The sequence below is a fragment of the Schistosoma haematobium genome, chromosome 1 (genome assembly GCF_000699445.3).
Source record: "Schistosoma haematobium chromosome 1, whole genome shotgun sequence".
NCBI classification, from domain to species: domain Eukaryota; kingdom Metazoa; phylum Platyhelminthes; class Trematoda; order Strigeidida; family Schistosomatidae; genus Schistosoma; species Schistosoma haematobium.
The window spans coordinates 6,846,021-6,869,626 of NC_067196.1; the positions used below are offsets into that span (position 1 = coordinate 6,846,021).

At 34.8% G+C, this 23,606-nt stretch overlaps 1 protein-coding gene across 1 annotated transcript in view; it reads left to right on the forward strand.

The window, feature by feature from the left end:
* The first annotated feature begins 5,403 nt into the window (after positions 1-5,403).
* KCTD3_2 (BTB/POZ domain-containing protein kctd3) overlaps positions 5,404-23,606 on the forward strand; it is a 31,822-nt gene continuing 13,619 nt past the window's right edge. Inside the window, exons 1-13 of the mRNA XM_051209016.1 lie at positions 5,404-5,512; positions 5,550-5,603; positions 5,639-5,684; positions 5,718-5,850; positions 5,887-5,967; positions 7,582-7,615; positions 9,685-9,909; positions 11,357-11,587; positions 13,133-13,787; positions 14,053-14,175; positions 15,928-16,018; positions 17,254-17,370; positions 21,171-21,344. Coding sequence (XP_051073033.1) covers positions 5,466-5,512; positions 5,550-5,603; positions 5,639-5,684; positions 5,718-5,850; positions 5,887-5,967; positions 7,582-7,615; positions 9,685-9,909; positions 11,357-11,587; positions 13,133-13,787; positions 14,053-14,175; positions 15,928-16,018; positions 17,254-17,370; positions 21,171-21,344 — 2,011 coding nt within the window. The 5' untranslated portion in view covers positions 5,404-5,465. The remainder of the gene's footprint in view (positions 5,513-5,549; positions 5,604-5,638; positions 5,685-5,717; positions 5,851-5,886; positions 5,968-7,581; positions 7,616-9,684; positions 9,910-11,356; positions 11,588-13,132; positions 13,788-14,052; positions 14,176-15,927; positions 16,019-17,253; positions 17,371-21,170; positions 21,345-23,606) is intronic.

The following is a 23,606-nucleotide window of genomic DNA, read 5'->3' on the forward strand; positions in this document are numbered from 1 at the left end:
GAAGCACTTTTCGTATTTTTTAGGAATGCTCATAGTTGATTACTAGGGATCAGTTTCGATTACTCACCTCTAGGGCAAATGGAATTGAACATTCATTTTTCTTTGGAGTGCGTGTCGTTAGTTGACTTAATGGGATTCTTTTCCTATTGTGACGATGGGATTTTATCAGTTATTGTTGTTAGCGTTGGTGTATATGCCTGTTAGAAAAGTATTCTTCAGGTATACTGGGTCTAGTTCTTACTTCCACTTTTTCTCATAGTATCTCTTCTACACGTTCTTGTGCATTTGCCACGTTATTATCGTCTTTTTCTTTTGTTTGAACCGGGATGGGAGTCGATGAAAAAACCAACGGTCCAGAAATTCTGGAATTCTCTGAATTCCTGATTTTACGAAAGATATACAGTCATTAGAAGTTATCTGCAGTACGAATAACACCTCTGTATAGTCACGTCACCTAAACTACACATCTGTTCTATGTATAATTGTGTTATAATGGGTTTATCTAGACAGTATTCATAAGATGCATATATACCAACTAAGACTGATAAAGTTTTGGTCAAAATATTAACAGAGGGATGACCAAAACAATTATTAATTGTCAGTATAGGGTTGTGGGGACTTATAGCATTTAAAAACTATTTCAGGCCTATATGGCTTGTCAAAACTTCGGGACAGACAAGTTTATTCCTTTCTCTTGAGCCATATTCTGACCTTATCGATTACTCGTTTGTTAACATTGAATTTTTTAAGCAAGCTAATGTGTATGTATCGCTTAGTCTACTCATCACAAGTCTGCAGGTTATTGTTATCTGGTTATAAATACTGAGTCACTTTTGACCAAATCGAGTTGGCTCATTTGACTTTTGTGCTTCGTTTTGCTATTTCGTTTCTTATTCTGAATGTCTGTTTGGATAAACGAGTGCCCGAGGTAACTTCATACAACTCAACCCTTATTTGGTTTCTCATAACCGTCTTCACACAAGGAGGGTTAACCTAGGAAATACACGGAGTTAAGTGGAAGACCAATTTTCATAGCATATTCATTTCGTCTATTCAAATCAAAGTTAGATCAGCTGGCTACAAAAGACTGTTGAGTTATTGTCGATCAATGTTCGGCCACTAAATTACAAGTGAAATTGAAACCCATGCCCTAGACGTAAATGAGGAATTGTTTAAGCTCAGTGGCTAAGTGTACAACACGGTAACGTTTGAAGCGAAAGACTGCTGGTTGTAATCCCATAATGAACGTCGACTATATTATCCAGGTACATCTAGGTGAAGAGTAGTGAAATGGGGGAAAACGTGAATCTTGTCTTCCACTACTAGCCATATTCCATTTATTCCTAATCATTCATCTTAAAGAGACGTAAGAAACCAAGTGACAATGTGTTTCAGTCACATTTGGTCTCCTCCTTCATCGAGTTTAGGAAAATGATGTAGTAGTTTTACACATCTGAATTTATTCAAACATATTATATCACATCGTGGCATTTTCAGCTAATCTGTTTTTGTTATGATCAGTAAGTGATAAATCTTGGATCGTGTATCCTTCACTTCATATTTATCTGTCATCCATTTACAGTGAAAACCCTATTTGATCACATGCCTAAACGTTTATCTAACAATGGCCTCTCAGTTACATAAATTGCTTATTGCCAGTTGCAATATTATATATGGGGAAAAAGAACTATTATCATTTTTCAAAAATGCAGAATTTTAACAAACTTCTGCTCTGACAGCTCTGAACTCAAAAAATAGTTTTATGCGTCAGTTTCCGTTAGTCATCTGCTCAATCCTTTTGTGGTGCCGTGATCTGCCTATAGTTAGATCGTATGACAATGTCATCTCTACATATACCCCAGCTACCCTCGAATATCACTATTGACTTAAACTGAGTCAGCAAACAAAGCGATGCGGAGATGAGTGGGCCAACTCCATTTGACCATGCATAACCCAATATTTATGGTCAGATCAAAATGTAATGAACTGGGTGAATAATCAACACACATACTATCGTATATATAAACAACGAAATGTGGCTTGTGAAGAATGAGTCAATTGGTCTATTCAAAAGTTGGATTAACCCATATGGGTTTGACACAGTACCAGCCACTACAGTCCTTAACTTGCTACTGTTGACATGCCTTTCGATTCTAAACTGGACTTTCACAGCCAGAGTAGACCGGATCCACACGGCCTGAGAAAAAATAGCCCGGGACCGATAAGTTCGATTCCGCAGGATTCTATTAGTAAAGTGGTGTCTGGAAAAGGTTTTTCAGAGCAAGTTACTGCGTTGCTTAGAAGGTTGCAATACAGTCCACCGGGTAAGTAATAGTGAGGTTAGACGCAGGGTATTAGGGAATGATGGTAAATCAGTTGATGAGGTTATGAATCTTCATCGACTGAGATGGTTGGGCCACGTGTTACGTATGCCTGAATACCGATTACCACGACGTGCAATGCTATCCGGTATTGGAGATGGTTGGAAGAAAGTTAGGGGCGGCCAAACCAAAACGTGGCATCAGTGCTTGAAGTCACTTACTTCTAGTCTGAGCCATGTTGGTAGATGCAGACTACTTGGTTGGGGTCCGCGTGACTTTCGTAACCAATGGTTGGAGACTCTTGGTGACATGGCTCAGAATCGATCACAATGGCGTCGGTGTATACACTCCCTGTCTCCCCTTAAACTAAGAGATTAAAGTCACTTCATATCTTTCTTTCTACGAACCAATTCTTTCTTCTTGTACTATATCTCTATATGCAAACTTTCTCTTATATATTACCACCTTTGACCTAACCACTTCTATGAATCCAGTGTGCATCTTGTTGTGCTGATGCGGTATGGCAACCTGGACCGATGCACATATGTGCCTGGTCCTACGTTGTAGCTGACTGACTGACTGACTGCAATACAGTCAAGAGCCAGTTGGAACGTAAACCGGTGGTTTTCAGAGAAGCTGAGAATGCTAACACAAAAATAACACATGAAGAGGAGCTCATAAGCCACTTTCTGAAGAACTACAAATTTATGAACCAGGTTCTAAGCAAATAGTTCTATTAAGCAATAAAAGCATTCGTGAAAAAATGGAACTTTTCAATTTTTAGAAAGGAGTTAAGGAGAAAACAAACCCAGTAATCCGTCATGTGTCAGTTAGAACAGTTAATCTAGTGATTTATTAAATTATACACACGGAATTTCTGATCTAATAGTGTCAAATAATTCTCGCTCAATACATTCGAACTTTCTACTGCCTTGACGTATATGATCTCGTGTTGACCAGTGGTTTGCGTTTGTTACCTTGGTGACAAGTCTTGCCAATCGAACGCCACATCGGGTTCTTAAGCTATTCCCGTAACCCCCAGGCTAGAACTACACAGAGACCTGGACACGAGAAAAAACGCGCAAAATATGCGAGAAGCACTTTTCTGCAGAGGTCCGTTTTAGTACAGAAAATATAGGGCTTTTATAGTATATTAGATGTCCTTGAGTTTCGCGAAGATTCTAGAATGCTACTAAACATAGTAGCAGTGTAGTAATCAGCTAATCAGAAACCCTACATGTGACTTTTCACTTTCTTGACGTTTCTGGCTAAACTCTAAGTGAACGCTGATTGAATGAAATGCTTCGTAGTGTTTCCTGAGCCTTTCTTGTCTTTTGCGAGAAGTTTTCTGGATCATTCGAACACTTGGATCTTTCCTTACATCGAACTAAATCAGTCACGTTTCAGTGAACACGAGGGGATTATCTCGCAGTTATAACAAACATCCATACGGATGGCAGTATCAACAGTTTGTTCATGTCGTTACTGATGTATTATAACCAAATATGCTTCATCGGACGTTAATCTTACTACACAACTGATATGGAATTGAGATTCTGACGATTGTTTTTCCTGTACTTTGGCCGTTAAACCTTTAGTGGTATGTTTTAGAGAATAGTCTCTTCTTTAAAGTCTCCACATAACTCAGAGAGATCTCAGGGTTATGTAGAATTCGGACACTGTGTGTCGAAGGACATGTTGTCCCGACAAACCCCATATTCTCTGGAACAGTTAAGTCTCACCCACTTATATTTTCGAAAATCGTGTAGATGTCTAGTTGGTGGCACTGGAAGAACAAAACACGTATTAATAACCACAGATTTTATGAGCTACCAATAAGAGTTTCAGAGTGGTGATGATGGAAACAATCTTTAGCTTGCTAACTCTTTGTTTTGACGATTGCTAGCCCTTTACATAATTTACAAATCTATCAGATATGTTCAGATATGTTCGACATCCTTTAGGTGACTATGTTTGAAAAATGACTATACTAGAAACTGGGTGAAAAAAATTCAGCATGTCAGTCAGAATAGCCTAAATGAAACAAGAACATAGTGCGTTTTACTATGTATGTTTATTACGTGCATAGGGATATCGTTCGTCTGAAAATAGACGGACATGTTTGGTCAGAAAGTCCATTTCCGCCCCATAGGTAACAGCTGCAGTCACATCTAGCGTGTTTCGCCACAAAACACTACAATGGAATGAGGGCAACTGCTGCCGACGAACAGACTCTTCAGATAGGGAAGGTCACCTTTGAAGTTCACTGTGGCTCCAGGATTCGATGACCACATCAATCAGTAAACACTAGACTGTCATAACGAATATTATTCATCGAGACATTTCCACAAATGCGTTAGAAAAGTTTAAGGAACAGAAACCCTGAATTTTATTCGGTCCCTATCTTGTACGTTAGAAGCTACTGAAAGAATGTGTAGATGCAGGAAAGTACCTATTCATGAAATGTTTATGGACTTAGCCACTTCTGTGTTGTACGTTTTATTGGTTTGGATCAGGTGAATGTGGTTCACAGATTACACTTCCAGCAGGTGTCACTACAGCTCCTCGAGTCGATAGTTCCCGAAGGAGATTCAGTAACTATAAACTTCATATGGTTTACTGTCCTTCGCTAGGAACAGTAGTAGACCATATGTGTACATTAGGAAATTCTTTATCTAGTTATTAACATGCCTACACAATAATTCGAATTTTATCATTGGCAACCCCTATACCATCTTATACCTTATCATCGCTGTTCATCTACTTTTGTAAACATTTATAATTGCCTACTTATATTCCCATTAGTTTAATCAGTTTGTAGATGTATTTCTTCATCCTGGTCCTTTTTATTCTAGTTCTAAAATCTTTAATATCATAGCTAATCAGTCATCCGTCTTGTAACATGATAGATGATTCTAACAATATCAATTCCCTGGAGTGACACACATATTTGTGCTTAAGAAATGTTAAACCTTAATTACTTATCAGATTCACTAGGAGTAATGCAGCTGGGTTGCCAGATTGCCTGGAATTGCAGCTTAACATCAAGTAGTGAGCATGAAAAATTAATCAGTTGAAGATTGAATAATGCTACGAATTTAAAGTCTGTCCTTCAGCTCTTCGTTTTCTGAGCTAAACTAAAACATGAGCAAGCGTTGTGATATTGTCAACCTCAATGTTGGTGGTCGAAAGTAAACATGTAGTTCAGATTACACTGCCATTTTACAGGTTTTCTACTTCCCGCAATACACTTTTGTGGAACAAAAACTCATTTTTCAGCATGTAAACTAACGGTTATTGTAGTTCATACCTTTTAGATTACTTGATGGTGCCTTGCCTACACTAAGAGATGAATCAGGGGCTGTATGTTTTTTTATGCTAATCTGAGTTCATTAGATATTCATAGATAGAGATCCAGATATGTTCAGTGTCATTCTCAACTACCTACGAACTAGTGAGGTCAATCTTAATGGTGTAGATATTAATTCACTCAAGAACGAAGCTCAGTTTTACGCGCTGGACTCTCTAGGTATATAAAACTCAGTTTGTAAACCTTTGATTTTAGTTAAGAAACTATCTTTATGTGAAGAAAATCTTCTAGGCAAATGTGGAGACCTACTGTTCCATGCTTACATGCCCTCACCAGGTACGTTCTAATTCTAGGTATATCAGAATTATTAAAATCAAAGACTCGTTTCACTTTGCGCGTTTTAACAAGTAATTTTTATGTAGGTTTTCGACAAACATTTTAGATGAGTAATGTGTTGAGTTTGTGACTTTAGTTTAAGCTTCACCTTGTTAGCAAAAATTCCTGTAATTTAAATTAGTTATCTCCCCAACTTCATCTATCTAACCGTGTTATGTCAGTATCCGGCAGAGATAATGAGTTTGACCTTATATTCACCATCTTTCATCTTATATATTGATAGATATTGGTAGATTTTTTGTTCATAAGTAGCATCGAAGAACCTATTCACTATCTTACCTACTTTCGTCAGAACAAATAAGTACCATCACTAATCCTTAAAATAATAACTAAAATGCGAGTGTATAAGCATGTACTTAGGCTTCCAAGTCAATGAAACAAACTGTATTGACGTCGTGATTGGCAATACGTACGAGCATTGGTCATGGATATCTGTCACTTAAACTAATAAGTTCGGGTTCTTTAGATGTTGCATTCCACTCAGAAAATTTGAAACCCGTCAGCAGGGTAGGAGATAGAGCATTCATTTTATCCTCTGTGCTTTTTCACGTTCCTCTGTTGTTATTCCAACTTTGTTTATTACTGTTTGATGCGTTGAAGCGTTCCCTAGGTTTCTGACGTCTGGTATTCAAGTAATTCCATTTACCTATATGTGTGATGGTTCGGGTTCAGTGGTACTAGTCTCGTCCATCACGTGACAGGAGAAGTAATCTTTTAAATCATTGTTTATTTGCGGATGGTCGCAATTGTTCTCAGCTACTTAACAATAATCCAACCACCAATCCTGTAATCATGTCACCACCGTCTAACTGGACACTACTTTTTGTTAGGGATTATCATGTTAGTCCGCCGGCCATTAAGACTATAAGTTTTTGCAAACACTTTGTGTTCTAGATTACATTAGCTTCATTCAAATTTCCCGTAATTCGCCTTCACTAGAAATCCTTTCGATTATTTAGTTCGAAATTCCAGTCTGGATGGAAACCAGTAAAGTATAAACATGGTGCCCGGACTAATAACAAGTTCGCGAAACCAGTCCCCTTGTAAATGTGACAGATTATCGCCTAATATCAACCTCTAACCAGGCATTTCAGAGTGTCTGGAAGAGCCGTGGTTTGGTAGTTAACGCGTCCGACCTTCAGCCACTAGGTATCAGGTTCGAGTCTTGTCGCGTCCACTTCGACCAGTTGGTATCATCAGCCTCTACATTTAGAGTTTGGCTGATACTCAAGTACCTGGTTAATGAGTTTATTTGATTTTAATTTATATCGGGGCGATTTGTTTACATATTTAAATAAGTATTGAGTTACGTCTTATGAAGTAAATAATTTTCTTGATATATCGTACTAACACTGACCACATATTCTATACCTAATACGTGACTCCTCCCATTGAGTGACCCCTGTTAATGTAAATTACATCAACTGTATATCTATTCATTCTAGCAAATAATCAGATTAGTTTCTAACTTCTTGGTGTATGGTTTGCAAAGATTTAGTATAAATAATTATGCTTTAAAATATAAATCAAAAGCCACATTTTCTCTTTTTCTAGAATTCATATTGGATGAATCTGGGAAAAACTTCAGGTTCGTTTAATTTTTTTGTAAAACTGAAATTATTCACTTTGCCAAAGGTGTCTCGTTTTGTGCTTACATTCTTTTAATTTTGGGAATGGTTTTTCATAATACCTATTGAGTGACTGCAAAATCAAGAAGTTTATTGACCTCTTAAAGTTCAGTCAAGACCTAATTATCAGTTAGGTTTCGTTATTTAATTAGTAGAACACTAAACCAGTAATCTAATGACCACTATCAAATTTTGTCGCAATCCATGTTTTCTCCCAACTCTAGTCATACTTTTAACAATCTGAACTGAATTGTACTATTTCGTATAAATACTTTGTTTAAAACAATGGTTTTGGTCTATTATATCTGTCCGTAATCATATTACTTCAGTGTATTCTGACCAAGGTGCCTCCTTGTACCAATATCTATGTGTTAAAATACATAAATAAAGTTGTCTGGCGAAGCTCCGCAAATTTAAGGATTGTAAATATTATTGGTAGATAAAATCTTCGTTGTGTCCAATTTAGGGAGACATGGACATTATAAAATAGATTACACTCCATATAGCATGTATTATCAATGTGAACATGTTATTATCATCTTGTTCTGTAACTTGATAGTCTCTTAGGATTGTGTGAGCAAGCATTTTTTTCACTATTTTCCTAATGGATGTCCGGTTTATCGAACAGAAGGAATATAGGAGACATATTCTGAAAATTATTAAAATCCCATCAAATTTTTTCTAAGCCTCCGAAACGTTACCTGCCACTCCCTGAGTTTTTGAAAATGCTGATGTCGGTAATTTTTTTAGTCATCAGTATAACTTTGGGAGATGTTGAGTGGACTTAAAAAATCCTAAATACCATGAAAAATAGTTCATAGATTTTCTTCGGAATTTCAAGGACGTCTACCTTCTGATACATACCATGATAATGACGTAAACAAATGGAATTTATTCTGAACACTATAATGATAATATCTTTCTGCTACAAAGTACCGTCGTAATTACAGATTGGTACACTTGTTTTGTAATGACGTTTTCGTATTCGTCCTTTTGTGGTTAAGATAATCGACTGACAAACGTAGCTGTCACACAAAGTAAATCTTTATCAACCGTTATATTACTGTATTCATGGTTACTGACTCGTTATCCCACATATCCGTAGGGAAGTAAAGGTTACACATACTACCTGTTATTTTATTAGTAGTGTGGCGAATACTACTTATGTTGGCAGATACAAGTAGTATATAGCATCAGTCGGACGTGGAATGCATACCAGCAGAAGAGTGGAAAGATTCAATTGAAGAAAATAGAGGGGGGAACAACAAGTAATTGTGACAACAATGGAATTAAAAGAATCATGAAGCATATAAAGGACAACTGATAAATGTGCAAATTATGTATTTAATGTATGGTTTTCGTATTTTATGAAGACATTGTAATTTTGCATTAAACAATAGATTGGTTTTCTCCACCTGAGTTATCGTTTACTACAGTAGGAGTAAAGTCATCATCTAGAGTGTGATCCTTCGCAGTAAATATTCACTTCCACAGGATTTCGTCCAAATTAATAGAAAAATCAAAGATTTACTAGAGTGATTTATAGAGTACTTTAAAATTTTAGGTGGATTAAGGGATCTACGACCACTCATATAAACCAGCAGTTTGTTATGCAACTTTGTTGCTACATCGGCAACAATGTCAATTTGATCATTGTTTGCAGTATGAACCTTTTAATTTTCATAGTGCACTTTTCAACTAGGTCTTCTCTTGGTGTACCACCGGAAATAAATGATCATTGAATACTCTACTATTTTCATGGCTTTGTCTTCTAAAATCTATTCTGTTGGCATTTGGAAATCGGTTTCGTAAGTTATCAGTTAGGCCATTTCAGTAAATCTCAGTATTTCACCGGACACCTCAGTCATCATGACAAGTTTCACATAGTTGTACTTACACTTGATATCATGTAATTGCTTATTTTGATTTAATCATTGGTTTTTCTTCCTTAATAACGCGAAAAATGAATCAATGATAGTGCTAATTAGTGTAAATAACAGTAGTTGTTACTGTTGTTGCTACATTCCAGGTGGGGTGCAAATAAAGACAGCCAATGTGGTAATCATTCTAGTCCTGGAAATAATGTAGGCCTACTGACTTACACCACTGCTAGTTTATCTATGAAAAAAAAATCGAATGCGATGATAAAAGGCTCCGAAAATTTGCAACACACAATAAAGAATTCACCGATTAAGACACGGACGACTAATTCATTGCGTGATGCTTCTAATTGTGGTACAAACAGAACTAAAGAGTAAGTTCAATTGATATATATATATATATATACTTGAAATTTCATTAATTGATAGTCACCTTTAATTTCAAATCCCTATTATTCATAAAACGTGCTTTTGACTGTTTATTAATTCCTAGAATTATGTTAACTGAAACATACTAGTATAAATTCTAACCCAGTACTGTATCGTTTTGAATTATTGCACTTCACAAATAGCTCAGAAAGATAATTTTTTCGTAGTGTAATGAGCAGAAGTTGGATCCCAAAACAAATTGAGACAGCATGATAACGTAATACAAATTCATAAACATTGTACAATGAAGAACGGATATATATGGTACGATGGGTTCGCTCTCAAATTTTAATTTCATCCCTTGTTTACGTAGTAGATGGATAATGTGATTTGGACTTTACTACCTTACTTTTATGCTTCTTCGGTCAAGTTAGTGAGTCGAGCTGGATGTTAGCTTCCGCCTCATAAAATAAGATTTAACCAAGTTGAAGGTTCAAATTTTTCATTCTCATCATCTGGCAAACTTATTTTAAATAAAGATTTCTTTTTACTTTCTGGTCCAACTATCCTCGAAAGTTGGATTGAAAACATCGTAAAGCTTCAAATATCTTATGTTTTTTTTCGACGGCCATTAAGTAGGGGAAACTTCATCACTGAAACACACACTCATATGTTGTTAAAAATTGAGATATTTCATTTACACTACAAGCTGCGTAGTTCTATGATTGGAAAATTGGTGCCTTTTAGTTGTCCCAAGATTTTGTTGATCATCAACTTAATAATGTCTAGATGACAGTTCATTCAACTATTGGGGTAATAAACCGATAAAAATCAATCGTTAAACGACATTCCATATATTTTTACGACATAGCAAATATTCTGGTAAATGGATATCTAAAAACTGTACTTTCCATCGTCTTCATTTGATAAGGCTATGCTTTACTTCGGTTTGATCATGTCTAAGAAACCTAAGTTTTAAAATGTTTATCTTTGATTATAGGCACCTCATATGGACACTAGTTGGCTTAATTAAGTGACGTATGGGTTCGGACATTCATTTGATTAACATCCATAGGATAGACTGTTTAATTTTACATTCCATTTCATTTTAGTTTTCACTTTATTCTAGTTAATTAGGTCGAGCCTAAACTTTGATTTTAAAGAACTAACTATTTCACTATCTTTATGAAAGATCTAGTTTGACAATTGAATAGGTAAGCATGAGTATTGATGGTCACTCTACCAGTTCCTCATTGTATGGACTGTCAGAGCTATCATCTTCAAGACAACCAAAAAGAGCCTTTCTAGTTGTAAGCATTAAAGCAAATACATGTGTACATAACCTGCTTGAATAGAAGATATTCGTCTTTTATCAGTGTATTTCATCTTCTAATTTTTAAAGATAAGTCTTCTCATTATTTTTATTGAATCTTCCCGTTCTCATCACTTTAGTAACGGAAATACATCTAAGCATGACTATCTACCCGACTGTCCTACACAAAAAATTCTTGACGAGTCAATGGCAAGTGCGTCGAATCCAATTAATCAATCAACTAGTCAGGATTTTGAAAGTAATGATTTACACTCAGCCAATCCCGAGTTGCATCATAAACCTGTAACCTTACTTGTTTGTCATCAAAGCATAATGGCTGCTGCTTACTCCGATTGTGTAGGTGTATTCTCGTAAGTTATTTACATGTTTATTCTGAGTCTTAGTACTTGATCTTGTACTCTTTGTCACTCGTTAAGTGATCTTTTCGATATTTTGTACGAATTTCTGATTCTTATTCGCTTTCAACTTGTGATATACATTGCCGAACAATTTAATATATGTTTACTTCCTTAATGTCTTAGAATACATTAAATGAGCTAAATAGTCGGAGTATTACATTCTGTTCCTGGTTTTTTTTCCAAAGACAGTGTAAGTTTTTGTAATTTACTACAACTGGAATGGACTGAATGGTTAGTTGGACATAATGTTCAAACATATTCACACCATCATGAATCATTCAATATCTAACCAGAATTAATTGTTAAGAGGAATAAACAATAAAAGAGCTCATCTGTTGTTAATGTCGTTAAGAAAAAAAAGGTAAATTTATGGGTATTATTTGATGTGATTTCAAGAATCCGTCACTCCTGTTGACTAGAAACTTACTTGAAATGATTTTTATACTGTCTGTATAAATGAAACTCTCAGAGAAAGGAAAAAAGTACACTTTTATTGGTAAGTCCTAATTGAACATGTAAGACTATGACTTGGACAGAAACATATAGTCTTAAATTGGGTAGATGGAGTCGTTGCCCAGTAGTTACGGGATGAAGTTTTTAGCTACTAGGCGATAGTTCTGAAGCTCGGTAGCACTACTAGTGTGGTGCATACTACTTATGTGGACAGGCAGAAGTAGTATGTAACACCAATCAGAAGTGGGATGCCGGACAGCAGAAGTTTGAAAAGATCGAACTGAGGAGAACAGGGATGTGAACGGAGAGTAATTGTAATAAAACAGGAATGAAGAAACAATGAAGTTTGTAAGAGACAATTGATGGAAGATGTGCACATGAAGTACTTAATGTATGGTTTTTATACTTTATAAAAACATTCTGTAATTTTTCATTAAACAATAGATTGGTCTTCCCCACCTAAGTGTTCGTTCATTACACTAGTATTCAGACTTAGAGTATGGCACAAAGTCAAGTACACAGATCCGTGCCTGATAAATGAGTTATATTAAACAGTTTAATAAAACTGATTTAATGGTTTATATAGTTACTTGCTGAATATTGACTCATGTGTAAACATATCTTACTCTATTTGAATAGAAGCCATTGTCACTAGTTATTACAAAACGAATCATCCGTTTTTTTGTTATATGAAATACTTTGTGCTGAGAATTCTATTTTGTACCAAAAATATAACACTGAATAACGCCATTAATGACAATAATAATAATAAGGTTGTTTTCTAACTCAGCAATAGTTATGGAAATTACCAGAAGTTAAAATCTCTTATATTATTATCAAGTATGATCGTAACAGTTCCATTAGTAAATGATTTATCATCCGACAGATGAATGTAACTGAAAACGGGATGCCATTGTTTTATCAAAAAGATGAGAATGGCGGAATGTGTATATCTTGTGAAAATGTATTCATACTATATACATTGTCCTCTACATATTATCCGGTATTGTTTTATTGAATTCTGTCTTCATTTTATTCATGTAGGTTAAAAGATCCTATTGGTTGGCATGTAACATGGTTAAGTCCTATCTTGCCAGGACCGATTGATCGAATTGCTCTTACTGGAAAAGCACCGAACCAAAACAGTTTCAGTCCTAATCCTACTCAACCTGGAATAACAACCACATCTCTATTCCCTTTAAATGCTACAATGAACTCATCAAATATAAATCCAGTTGGGAGTAATTCAACAAACGTTAGTATAAGCAATAATAGTAATAATAATAATAATTCGAATGGCTTTAATCAACCATTGTCGAATAATGTCATGAATTCAAGTTTCAATACAAGTTCTAACTTTCCTACTAATTTACCCTCACAGAATACATCATCACAATGCAATCAGGCTTCTATATCTGGGCCGAATAATTTGCCTTCCGTGATAAACTCATCTTCATCTAGTTGTGGAGGATGTACATTAGCTGTAGCTGTTGGATCAACTATTAGACTGTGGTATTTATATCCACCATCGGGATTAATCTCTGCAGTTGTCTCATATGCTGGTACATATGGAGTAACTACATCACCTGCTACTTATTTTCTCTCTCCATTATACCCATTCATGCCTATGCAAGATGTAAAAAGCTTGGATAATTATCCACCGTTAGCTAAAATTAAAGAACCTTGGACTTGTGAAATGGTAAATGAATATTTTATCAAATAACAAATGTCTGTGTTTTTAGTTCCGGTTATTTGTTCTGTGATCTTTTACAAATTTTCATTATTAGTACTAAATGGCAAAATTATTCGTTATTTGATTTAGAAAAAAATGGTTGCTGCACATCTAATTCTCAAAAGGCGTTCACTAATGGCTTTTTTATTATCCTTTTTGAAAATGAAAGTTCTGTATATTGTCACCAATTTTTTCAGAAACTTTCTCTTTTTAACTCTTGTTATTGTTAAAGGTTGGTCAATATGATTTAAATAGACGTTCAGTAGATTATTTATTATTTATTGGTGCTCATCTCGTCGCACTCAGTCGATATGGTTTAGTTGGTGTTCGACATGTAATGACTAATGCATGGCAAGTAAGTTTTAGTTATACATATTTGCATTAAAATGTACTGTGTTTTGAGATTACATATAAGTTTCATTCTGTTCTATAGTCTGCTGTCATCTGAGTTTGATACTGACGTACGTACTTCTTACATTCGATCTCAATTTGCTAGTTGACTGGGAAAACCAAGAGTGAGCAGGAAGCTTTTATTGGCTGATCGGATCAAAAATATATGCGTAACTCACAAGTGTCGACACATGTCCGTCAAAAAATCAAGGCATATTTTCAGTCAATAGTGTACATTTGTCCCTTTAGAAAATGAGGTTAAATCTTGTTCACTAGCATGCGCCCATCAGCGTCTCTCACATATCATTTAACCTATGACTGATTTGGCCAACGTATAACATTCGTTCTAAATTTCCCCTAAAATTGTTAGAATCTAACTGTATGAAATTGCATTTCTTCTCTAACTTCTCATCAATAAACATACTGTCTTATTTTTCGCAGATTTTCAATCCGTGACTTACCTCTTTCTAAAATGTAGTTAACAAAAATCTTTGTCAACCTTTTACAACCCTCTGTGTCAATTGAGGTACATCAGTTTTAGGGTGTATTTATTAAAATATTTCGATTCAGCATTTATCGTAGACTGAACTGAATATAGGAAAAATATGAAATAGTTATCTAGCTAGCTCAGTTTCTGATGCAATCTATGAAAATTCAGCAACCGCCACAAACATTCTATACTAATTATAATCATGTACTCTTTAGTGACTAACTTCGAAGTGCAATTCTAGGAGTTCTATCGTGAAGCTGGGACCAGTAGAGTTCAGTCATATCGGATGTGAGACAGTTATGTACCACAGACAACGGAAGATGGTTGTGGAATATCTTAGGTTGATTGAAGTTAGGTACGTACACCATTCAATGAGAATTGAATGAACTAGAAAATAAGTATTTGTGAGACTAAAGGTCCTGGATTCGATTCCCTTTAGCGGGTTCATGTGTGCGCCCTACTAGTGAATTCCATACTAGGAAGGAACGACTCCAGTGCTTCCTAGTTTTTAATAGTTGTCCAGTCCTTGATGCAAACATTCAACAATCTTCACGAATCTATACTAAACAGGAATTTTTTTTGAAAGTTACTCTCATATCCGTTACAAAGTGAATTAACTAGAAATTAACACTTTAGGCAGTCATCGGTTTTTAAAAACTGACAACCTAGTTTCCAATCGATTAAAATCCTTCTAATCATTGTCTGTGTTTGTGGTATGTGGTAGTGAAAGTAAAATATGATTGGTCACTGAGCGTGGACAATCAGGCACTTAGCCTACTGAATCATAAATATATGATTTCCTTTCCTCTGCTCTGAACTTACTGAATGTGACTGCTTGTACTATGCTGGGTAAAGTATCATGTAATGTTAATCTGGTTCTCTATTCTGGGTCTTGAATCCTAGATTTCATGTAACGTGACTAGTCTTATTATCGTATTAATGTATCATAGTAGTATATCTGAAACAGAGGAGAATATTTTAAGCCATCTATTATATCAGTTTATATGGTGAAATAGTAACTTATTAGTTAAAACATATAGTTTCCAACCTATAGGTCATAAGTTCATCCCCCCCTGTTTAAGAGAAGAGTTTAATTACTGATTTCTAATCAGTTACGTACATAGTTGCCTACATGAACATTCTATAATTACATATAATTGCGAGAAAGACACATTAGTCTCAAAATTATTTTTATATTATTTCAATTATCTATTTCATATATTTTAGGTATGGAGTACTGTCCCTATATTAAGCTATGCTGTTGCCGGTTCTGAGTTGTTACTTTTAGGCTGTGCAAGCGGATGTATATGCAGTATAAGTAAGTTGTGATGTTTTTTGAAAGTATGTCTGACTTCCAATGTAAATAATGCAATGCATCTTGTTCTTACTAGTTATTTACCGAATTCTTTATAAAAATCTATTATGACTTTAAGTTGGGTCGATTTTTACCCTGTGCTAATTGTTGTGTCCTTGACTGGAAAATTAGAGAGCAGCGTACTTATCGATCGATTACAGTGACACGTAAACACGAACGGACGGCCTAGAGTCTCGATTGGTCTCGCTTCCCTGTCTAGCCCAGTCAGTTGAGTCCAGAACACAAGCCACAGCCTCGGAGATATGAATCATTATATTTCAAACATACTCTATTTATATACTAACCAAGCATACCACATCGTACCATAAAATAGAAAACAACATTTTGTACAATATTCAACAAGTGAACAGATATCGACCAATAGGAAATGTCCATTTAAAGTCCAAGGACACCATTGGACTTAACATGATAATTATTGGTCTATTCCTCCGCATCCACAACAAAATCCATCCATGATACCTCTGGGACGAGAGCCAAACAAATACCACTATCAAGTATATATGCATTGATACAACGGATGGATTTAAATATATTTTTCTCTCTTGCACAAGATATTACCATATTACGACAATACAATGATAAGACTGGTCTGGATGACCGAGTTAATACCACCGCTAGATTGGATACTCTTACAATCGGCTATACACAAACACTAGATCAGATGTGCAATTTACAACCAAAATAGAGAATCAGAGTAACTCTACACAATTATAAGTAGTCACACTCAGTGAGTCCGGAGCAGAAATCTACTGATAAGAAAGGATATCACATATTTACTAGTCAGTAAGCTGAGTGCCTGTTTCTTCACACACTGAGTGACCAATCACATTTACTTTCACTACCACACATTATATATATATATATCTTTGTAAAACTGTAACTGGGTTGGTTTAGAATCCTGTTTCTTAGCCTTTTGAACTCAATTCTCTAGCACGGATTATTAGCTGCTGGGTAAAGTTATTTAAACAATACGTTTGCATCACAACTTACTACATAAATTTGTACCTTCTAATCGCGTCTACGGTACTTGTGAAATTTATGTTTTGTATAAGCTTTGTTTCAAGCATTAAACTGTTGCATTGGATATTTTAACTTTCCAATTTTGTTTCTATGCCTACAATATTTTTCTATGTTTTGATGCAAATTACGTGTTTCTTCTACATTGTTTACTCCGTTAGATATACAAAAGTTCCCTTTACGTATAGTAGATAATGATCTTTTAGTCACAGAAATGTATCGTGATCCATTACGTGATCCAATCACTGCTCTCAGTGTACATTTATCTCCAAAAACATGTAAGTGTTTCTGTTTTACAATTAATTAATTAATTTGTTCCCATTGATAAACGAAATATATGAGGCTTATCGGTTAAAAGATTTAGTTATCATTCACTAGGTTATGAGTTTGAATCTCACTACACTTATTTTGTTTTGAACAGCCTGATAATATTAACAATGTTCAAATGAGAAAAATAGCGTAGTTCAAAACTAAGGACACAGGCCTTAATACGTCTTGTTCCTTTAACACCTAGACGCCAACTTCTTAATTGCTCTTTTCAGTTTCCAAAAATCTCTTGAATTCTGGAGAAAAAAAATCGAGATCAAGAAGTTTGAGAAAAGCTTTGATTCTTATAGAGAGAATAAAGGTATCGGTTATGATGTTGAGATGCCAGAAGCTTCCTGAAAGCATGCTAAACTTGCTAAAGAAGTCAGTAATTATCCAGTTAGATGAAGACAACTACATCCATCATTTTCTAGAATACCCTTGGAAGCTCATAAAGAACGGTTAAGAATTATAAACTTATAGTGATATTAAAAATAATGAAATTTCATAATAATCTGCGAATCTTATGAAGAATAAAATATCCTCCCACGACCAATCACCTCGATATTCGTTGACTGATATCTTTCTTCTTCAATCACTTTTTAATTGAGCTTAATACTTAAGAATCTAATATCATTGGTTGTCTTATGACATTAGCCTTGACCTTAACCCAGTATTTATTCAAAAACTTGGGTTTGATCATGCTCATTTATCTGTTATACTTGATTTTTGCCAAACTAGTTCAACGAATAGAAGAATCGTAGAAAGTGTAAACCAGTTCTTGACTTACCATCTTTTCAGGAAATCTAAAACGATAAATATTTTCCCAGGTTAACCTGAAATCTACTACCTAGTCAGTGGTGAAAGTGTAAATTATTTTAAAATGGATTTAGGAATTAAAGTTAAGGATTTCATCATTAATGGACATCAAATATGGTAACAGAATCTTAAACTCTATATTCTATCAGCCTAATCTTATCATAGTAATTCATTTATATCTACTATCTGCTGATTAGCTAAATGGATTATAATCTCAAGGTCATCGAGTGATAAATATTTCAAATATACCATTTTTTACGAAAATTTGTCATTTGTCAGTCAGTCAGCTACAACGTGGGACCAGGCATATATATGCATCGGTCCAAGTTGCCATTACTTCATTAGCACAACAAGATGAACACCAAATACATAGAAGTAGATAGTTCAATGATAGTAATATATAAAAGAAAGATTGCATATAAGGATATAGTACAAGAAAAATAATTAGTTGGTAGGAATAAAGATATAAAGTAATTTTAATCTCATAGTTTAAGGGAAGACAGAGTGTATATACACCTACGCCATTGTGATCGATTTTGAGCTATATCACCCCGAGTCCCCAACCATCAGTTACGATAGGTACACGGACCCCAACCAAGTAGTTTGTGTCTACCAACATGACTCGGACCAGAAGATAATGACTTCAAGCACTGATGCCACGTTTTGGTTTGGCCGCCCCTAACTTTCTTCCAACCATCCCCTACACTAGTCAGCATTGTGCGTCGTGGTAATCGGTGTTCAGGCATACGTAACACGTGACCCAACCATCTCAGTCGATGCCTTGTATCAATGTTTATGTATTTAAATAAAGTAAAATAAATAGACTATCTAATAGTTAGGCCTTTTTAAAACATAATCTTTTATTGACAACGGGTTTCTTTTAATGATGAGTTTGTGAATTGTGTTGAATAGGATACTTTTTTAAAATAATGAACATATAATTGTCTGAATCGCTAAGATTTAATCGACTATCTTAAGTAAATCATTAATTTCTGGTATTAGTTTATCTGAAGACAATTTCATTAGTACTTTAAATATTGGGAAAATTATCGTTACAAAAACTTGATAAGTTAAGACAGGTAAGTAGATCAGTGCCTATCTCACTGCTAATTAATTTGCAGCATGGAACCAGTAGTCGAATTTTTATTCTCTAATTTCAAATCAATGTACGTGACAAGTTATTTTTTGAGGATTTATAGTCTGCATCAACCCATTTCATGGTAGGTTCTAGTTCCGATTAAGTTGTATAGTTATTTAATATTAGCATACGGATTTGTGGAGATTGTAGTATTTTAACAGTTGAATTCACGAGTCGATCTAAGATAGACCATCATCATAGACCTGAGAATAATGGACGGCCGTTTCGTTCTACAATCTCCAAAGATCCCCATACTACTAATAATCATATGCTCACTGGTGACTAGCTTCAAGATGGATTTCCTGGAGTCTTAGTGAGAAGCCGTGACTAGTGGAGTCCAATCCGTGTCGGGTATGAGGCAGTGATTCACTGCAGACAATTGACGAAAGTTTTCGCAAGACCTTGGATCGACCTAAGTTAGACATTACCACGTGTGCCGGCTCAGTGGTCTATAGGTTAAGTGTTCACGCGCGAGACCAAGTGTCCTCTGTTCGGGATCGTGTTTGCTCACCAATGAGGAGTCGCATACTAGGAAGAAACGGCCGTCCAATTCTTACAGGCTTAGTTAATTAATAGTTTCGAGTTTCTACTACAAACAGTATTTGAGTACTACTAAAAGTTATGTTAGTTCGCCTCACAGACTGTAACCTGTCTTACCTCTCCAACTGTTACCATTTAAGTGGGAGAAAATTATTTCGGATGTGTCTATCATTCGTTCCATTAATTAATAATACAGGTCCATCTCTTTATATAGTCTTCTGAAAACTACTCTTCATTTTAATAGTGAAAACTTGTTTATTTTTCATCACGAGGATGAAATTGGTAATCTGAAATAATAATACTTTGTCTAGTCTAGCGACTAATATGTGCTGCGACTCAGTGGTTTAGTTTTGTGAATTAATCCACCTACTTTGGTCAGGTCACCTTTATGGCATTATTAACCTTCAAACATTATAGTTTTGGTTGTTTTTTCAATGAACTGGGCCTGATTATTGAGAAATAGTAGTTCATTATTTACCCAGTTTATCAGTCATGAATGTGTGTATCGAATCTTAGAAATTTTTTGAAAATATTTTACAACTTCTTCCAAATTTAATCAAATCCTAAGTCGTAACTCAAAATGAAGGTTTGTAAATACTATAAATATAGTTGTTACTCAAACCCTTGACCACATGGCTGCTGGTACACAGGGTTCAATCCCAATTAGAGTTTGACTGTTGTAAATTGAACCGTATACCTATAAAAATGTAAATAACTCTTCAAACTACTATTATTTCATTACAGTAGTGTATCAAATACTGCATAAATATTCCATGCTTAGGTGAATGGCAATATTACTTAATAAACATAAACCCATTTATTTATTAGCTAATAAATAAAATACTAATGAAAACTAAAATTTCAGTAATTTCCTTCTCAACTGAATTAGTTGGTCGACAGAAATAGAAAAATCCACTTTGATTTATTGTCACTATCGTAATCTCGTTATGGCTTTATTTGAGTCGAATTTTTTAATTGTGCTGTAGGTTTAAGTAATTCAGAATACATTGTGTTAACAAGATAGAATATGATTTGCTTCGCCTCCTTTCTTAGTCAAAAAGTGTACTAAGAAGCTTTCAATTTGGTGTACCATGGATGAATGTTTCCGTCCAGTTTTTTGTGCATCCGTGAATAACTAATGTTCCAACCAGTATCTAAGTTAACTCCCTCTTCATTTGTTGTTGGATTTTATATTATATGGTATGTACCCACCCATTTGTAATGACATTAAACCAGATGTATTAATGAGATAAATATATATGCATTTCATTGAAGCTTATTCAAGCCGTAATTGGATGGAAATTGCCTATGGTACATTATCTGGTCGTGTATGCCTAATAGTTCAACATCCAGAAACGGTTGGTTACAGTCCTCAATTGTTTCAAACTTTTAATGTTCATCGGTCAATGGTTACACGTGTTGTATTATCAGAGAAATATTTGATCTCAGGTACTTTTATTATAATAAGTAAATTACATTTTGTAATGTTAATTATAATAAATATTATTAAAAGAGCAAGAACAAACATTCTAGCAGAATAGTATAAATTCGTTTTATTTCATCGGTTCTCATCAGCTGCTTACAACCTGTGATATTGAAAATCATAATTACATAATGGGTTTAAATTACTTACATGAGAGGGTTTCATTGGAAGTTATATTGAAGACATACTAGTATAGTATAGTAAAGGTGAAAATAAATTGAATGGACTGAATATTGTAAATATATATTCCTTATGTGAAAGAGCATTCTACAACATTGATTGTGGCAACAGTTCAAACGGCTAGAAACAAGTGATTACATAATGAGTAAATATTGATAGGAATATAATGAGTGGTGCTTAGTTGATAAAACAAGATTATTAATTTGAAAGATAGTTGAAATATAACTCAATGATGTAATAAATGCAGGAAAGAGTTAAAAAATAAAAATAATTTTAAGATGCAGCGAAGGAATATTAGTCACCAAGGCAAGGAAAGATTAATAACCATCTCTTTTTGACCATATAAGTCAGGTTTTTGATGTCCTGATAGCAACGGCTTCAGCAAACTTCAGAAGACTGGAGTTTGGCTGCTTACTGATCATCTTGAATAGTTGCAGGGTATCGACCTGATGTCCTTTATCAAGAAGATATTTGGTGATTGCACTGTTTAGAGTCTTTCTTTCTCTTGTTCTGAGGCTTTCTGGAACATGTTCAAATTAAATTTATGTACATCCTTACTATACTGTACCGACATGTCTTCAGTATAACTTCTAACCAAACCTCTCATGTAAGTAATTTAAACCCATTATATGATTATGATTTTAAGTATCACAGGTTGTAAGCAGATGACCAGAACCAACGAAATAAAATGAATTCATGCTATTCTGCTAGAATGTTTGTTCTTACTCTTTTCAAGATGATAAACGGAACTATGTGTATGAAATATTATTAAATGAAATTCGAATTCATTTTAATTTATTGTTCCGGAATTTGCAAATTATTTATTTATTTATTTGAACACATAAATATTGGTACAAGAGTGCACCAAATATATATGCGCCACACACATTTGTGTGTGGGCTGTGATACTGCAGTCCCATGGTAGCCGGTGACCGAAAATTTGTTCATGCTCCATTTGTTCCCGCAGGATACTGGAGCCCATGTGCACCATTGATTTGGTTTGGGATTCGGTTAAAGCGCCGGACATTCGCTTTCCGTCCTCTCATTTTCGTAAACAACAGTAATGCCACGAGAAGGCAGTGAGTAGGAATTCCCTGGCAGAGGCTGTATACGAGAGAGGGAGGGCGAACCTACCCGGCTCTCGGCCATACCAGGGCATTCGGGGGCTAATTCAGTGAGTTAAATGTATAGAATTCTTATTATTAAATTTACTTTCATCATGTAAGAAGGTTTCTATCAATTAGAGACAACGACCTAGTTGAAATCAAGACCTAGCACACTAATTCATAAACTCATTACTATTATTATTTCAATTCACTTGAAAAGATGTATATTTTCGTTTAGTGAAATATACGTAAATACATATATTCATCAAAATTGCTCAAATATTGATCACAAACAGTAATGGATAATGAAAGAAAACGAACCAGGGAGAAGAAGAATTGACTTTAAATAATGATACTAGGCTTACTGAAATGATTACAGATTTATTAACTTTTAATTCAATATCTTTGTTTACGTTTACATCTTTGTTAGTTAGTTTGTTTTGATTAATGCTTGGATTAATAGTTCCGTTCATATCAATTTTTTATAGATATGTTTATTGCAGATTGTTTTCCTGAGTGTATGTATGAATTAGATCCATTAAGCTAGTCAGGGAAGATAAGCTTACAAGATTTGGCCTGATTTTCTAAAGTCAGTCAGTAACAACGTAGAACTTCGTACGTACATATATCAGTTCGAGTTACCATATCACATTAGAACAGAGATGCAGTTGTCGATTCAAATCTCATAGTGATAGAGGTAGTAAGAGTATAAGCAGTAATCGGAAACATTATGGTTTGAAGACGTTATTCAAGGAGTATAATCCAGTGAAATAAATTTAGAAAGGGGAAAAAAGTCATGAAGAATTCAGAAGATTAGAATTTGTGAGAACACCATTGGTTAAAGATGTAGCTTAATTTTCCAAGCGAGTAAGATGTATATTCATCAGTATGTACATATATTTTCAATTTGGTTCTCTTCTCCCTCTTGGTCTTCTTACGCTT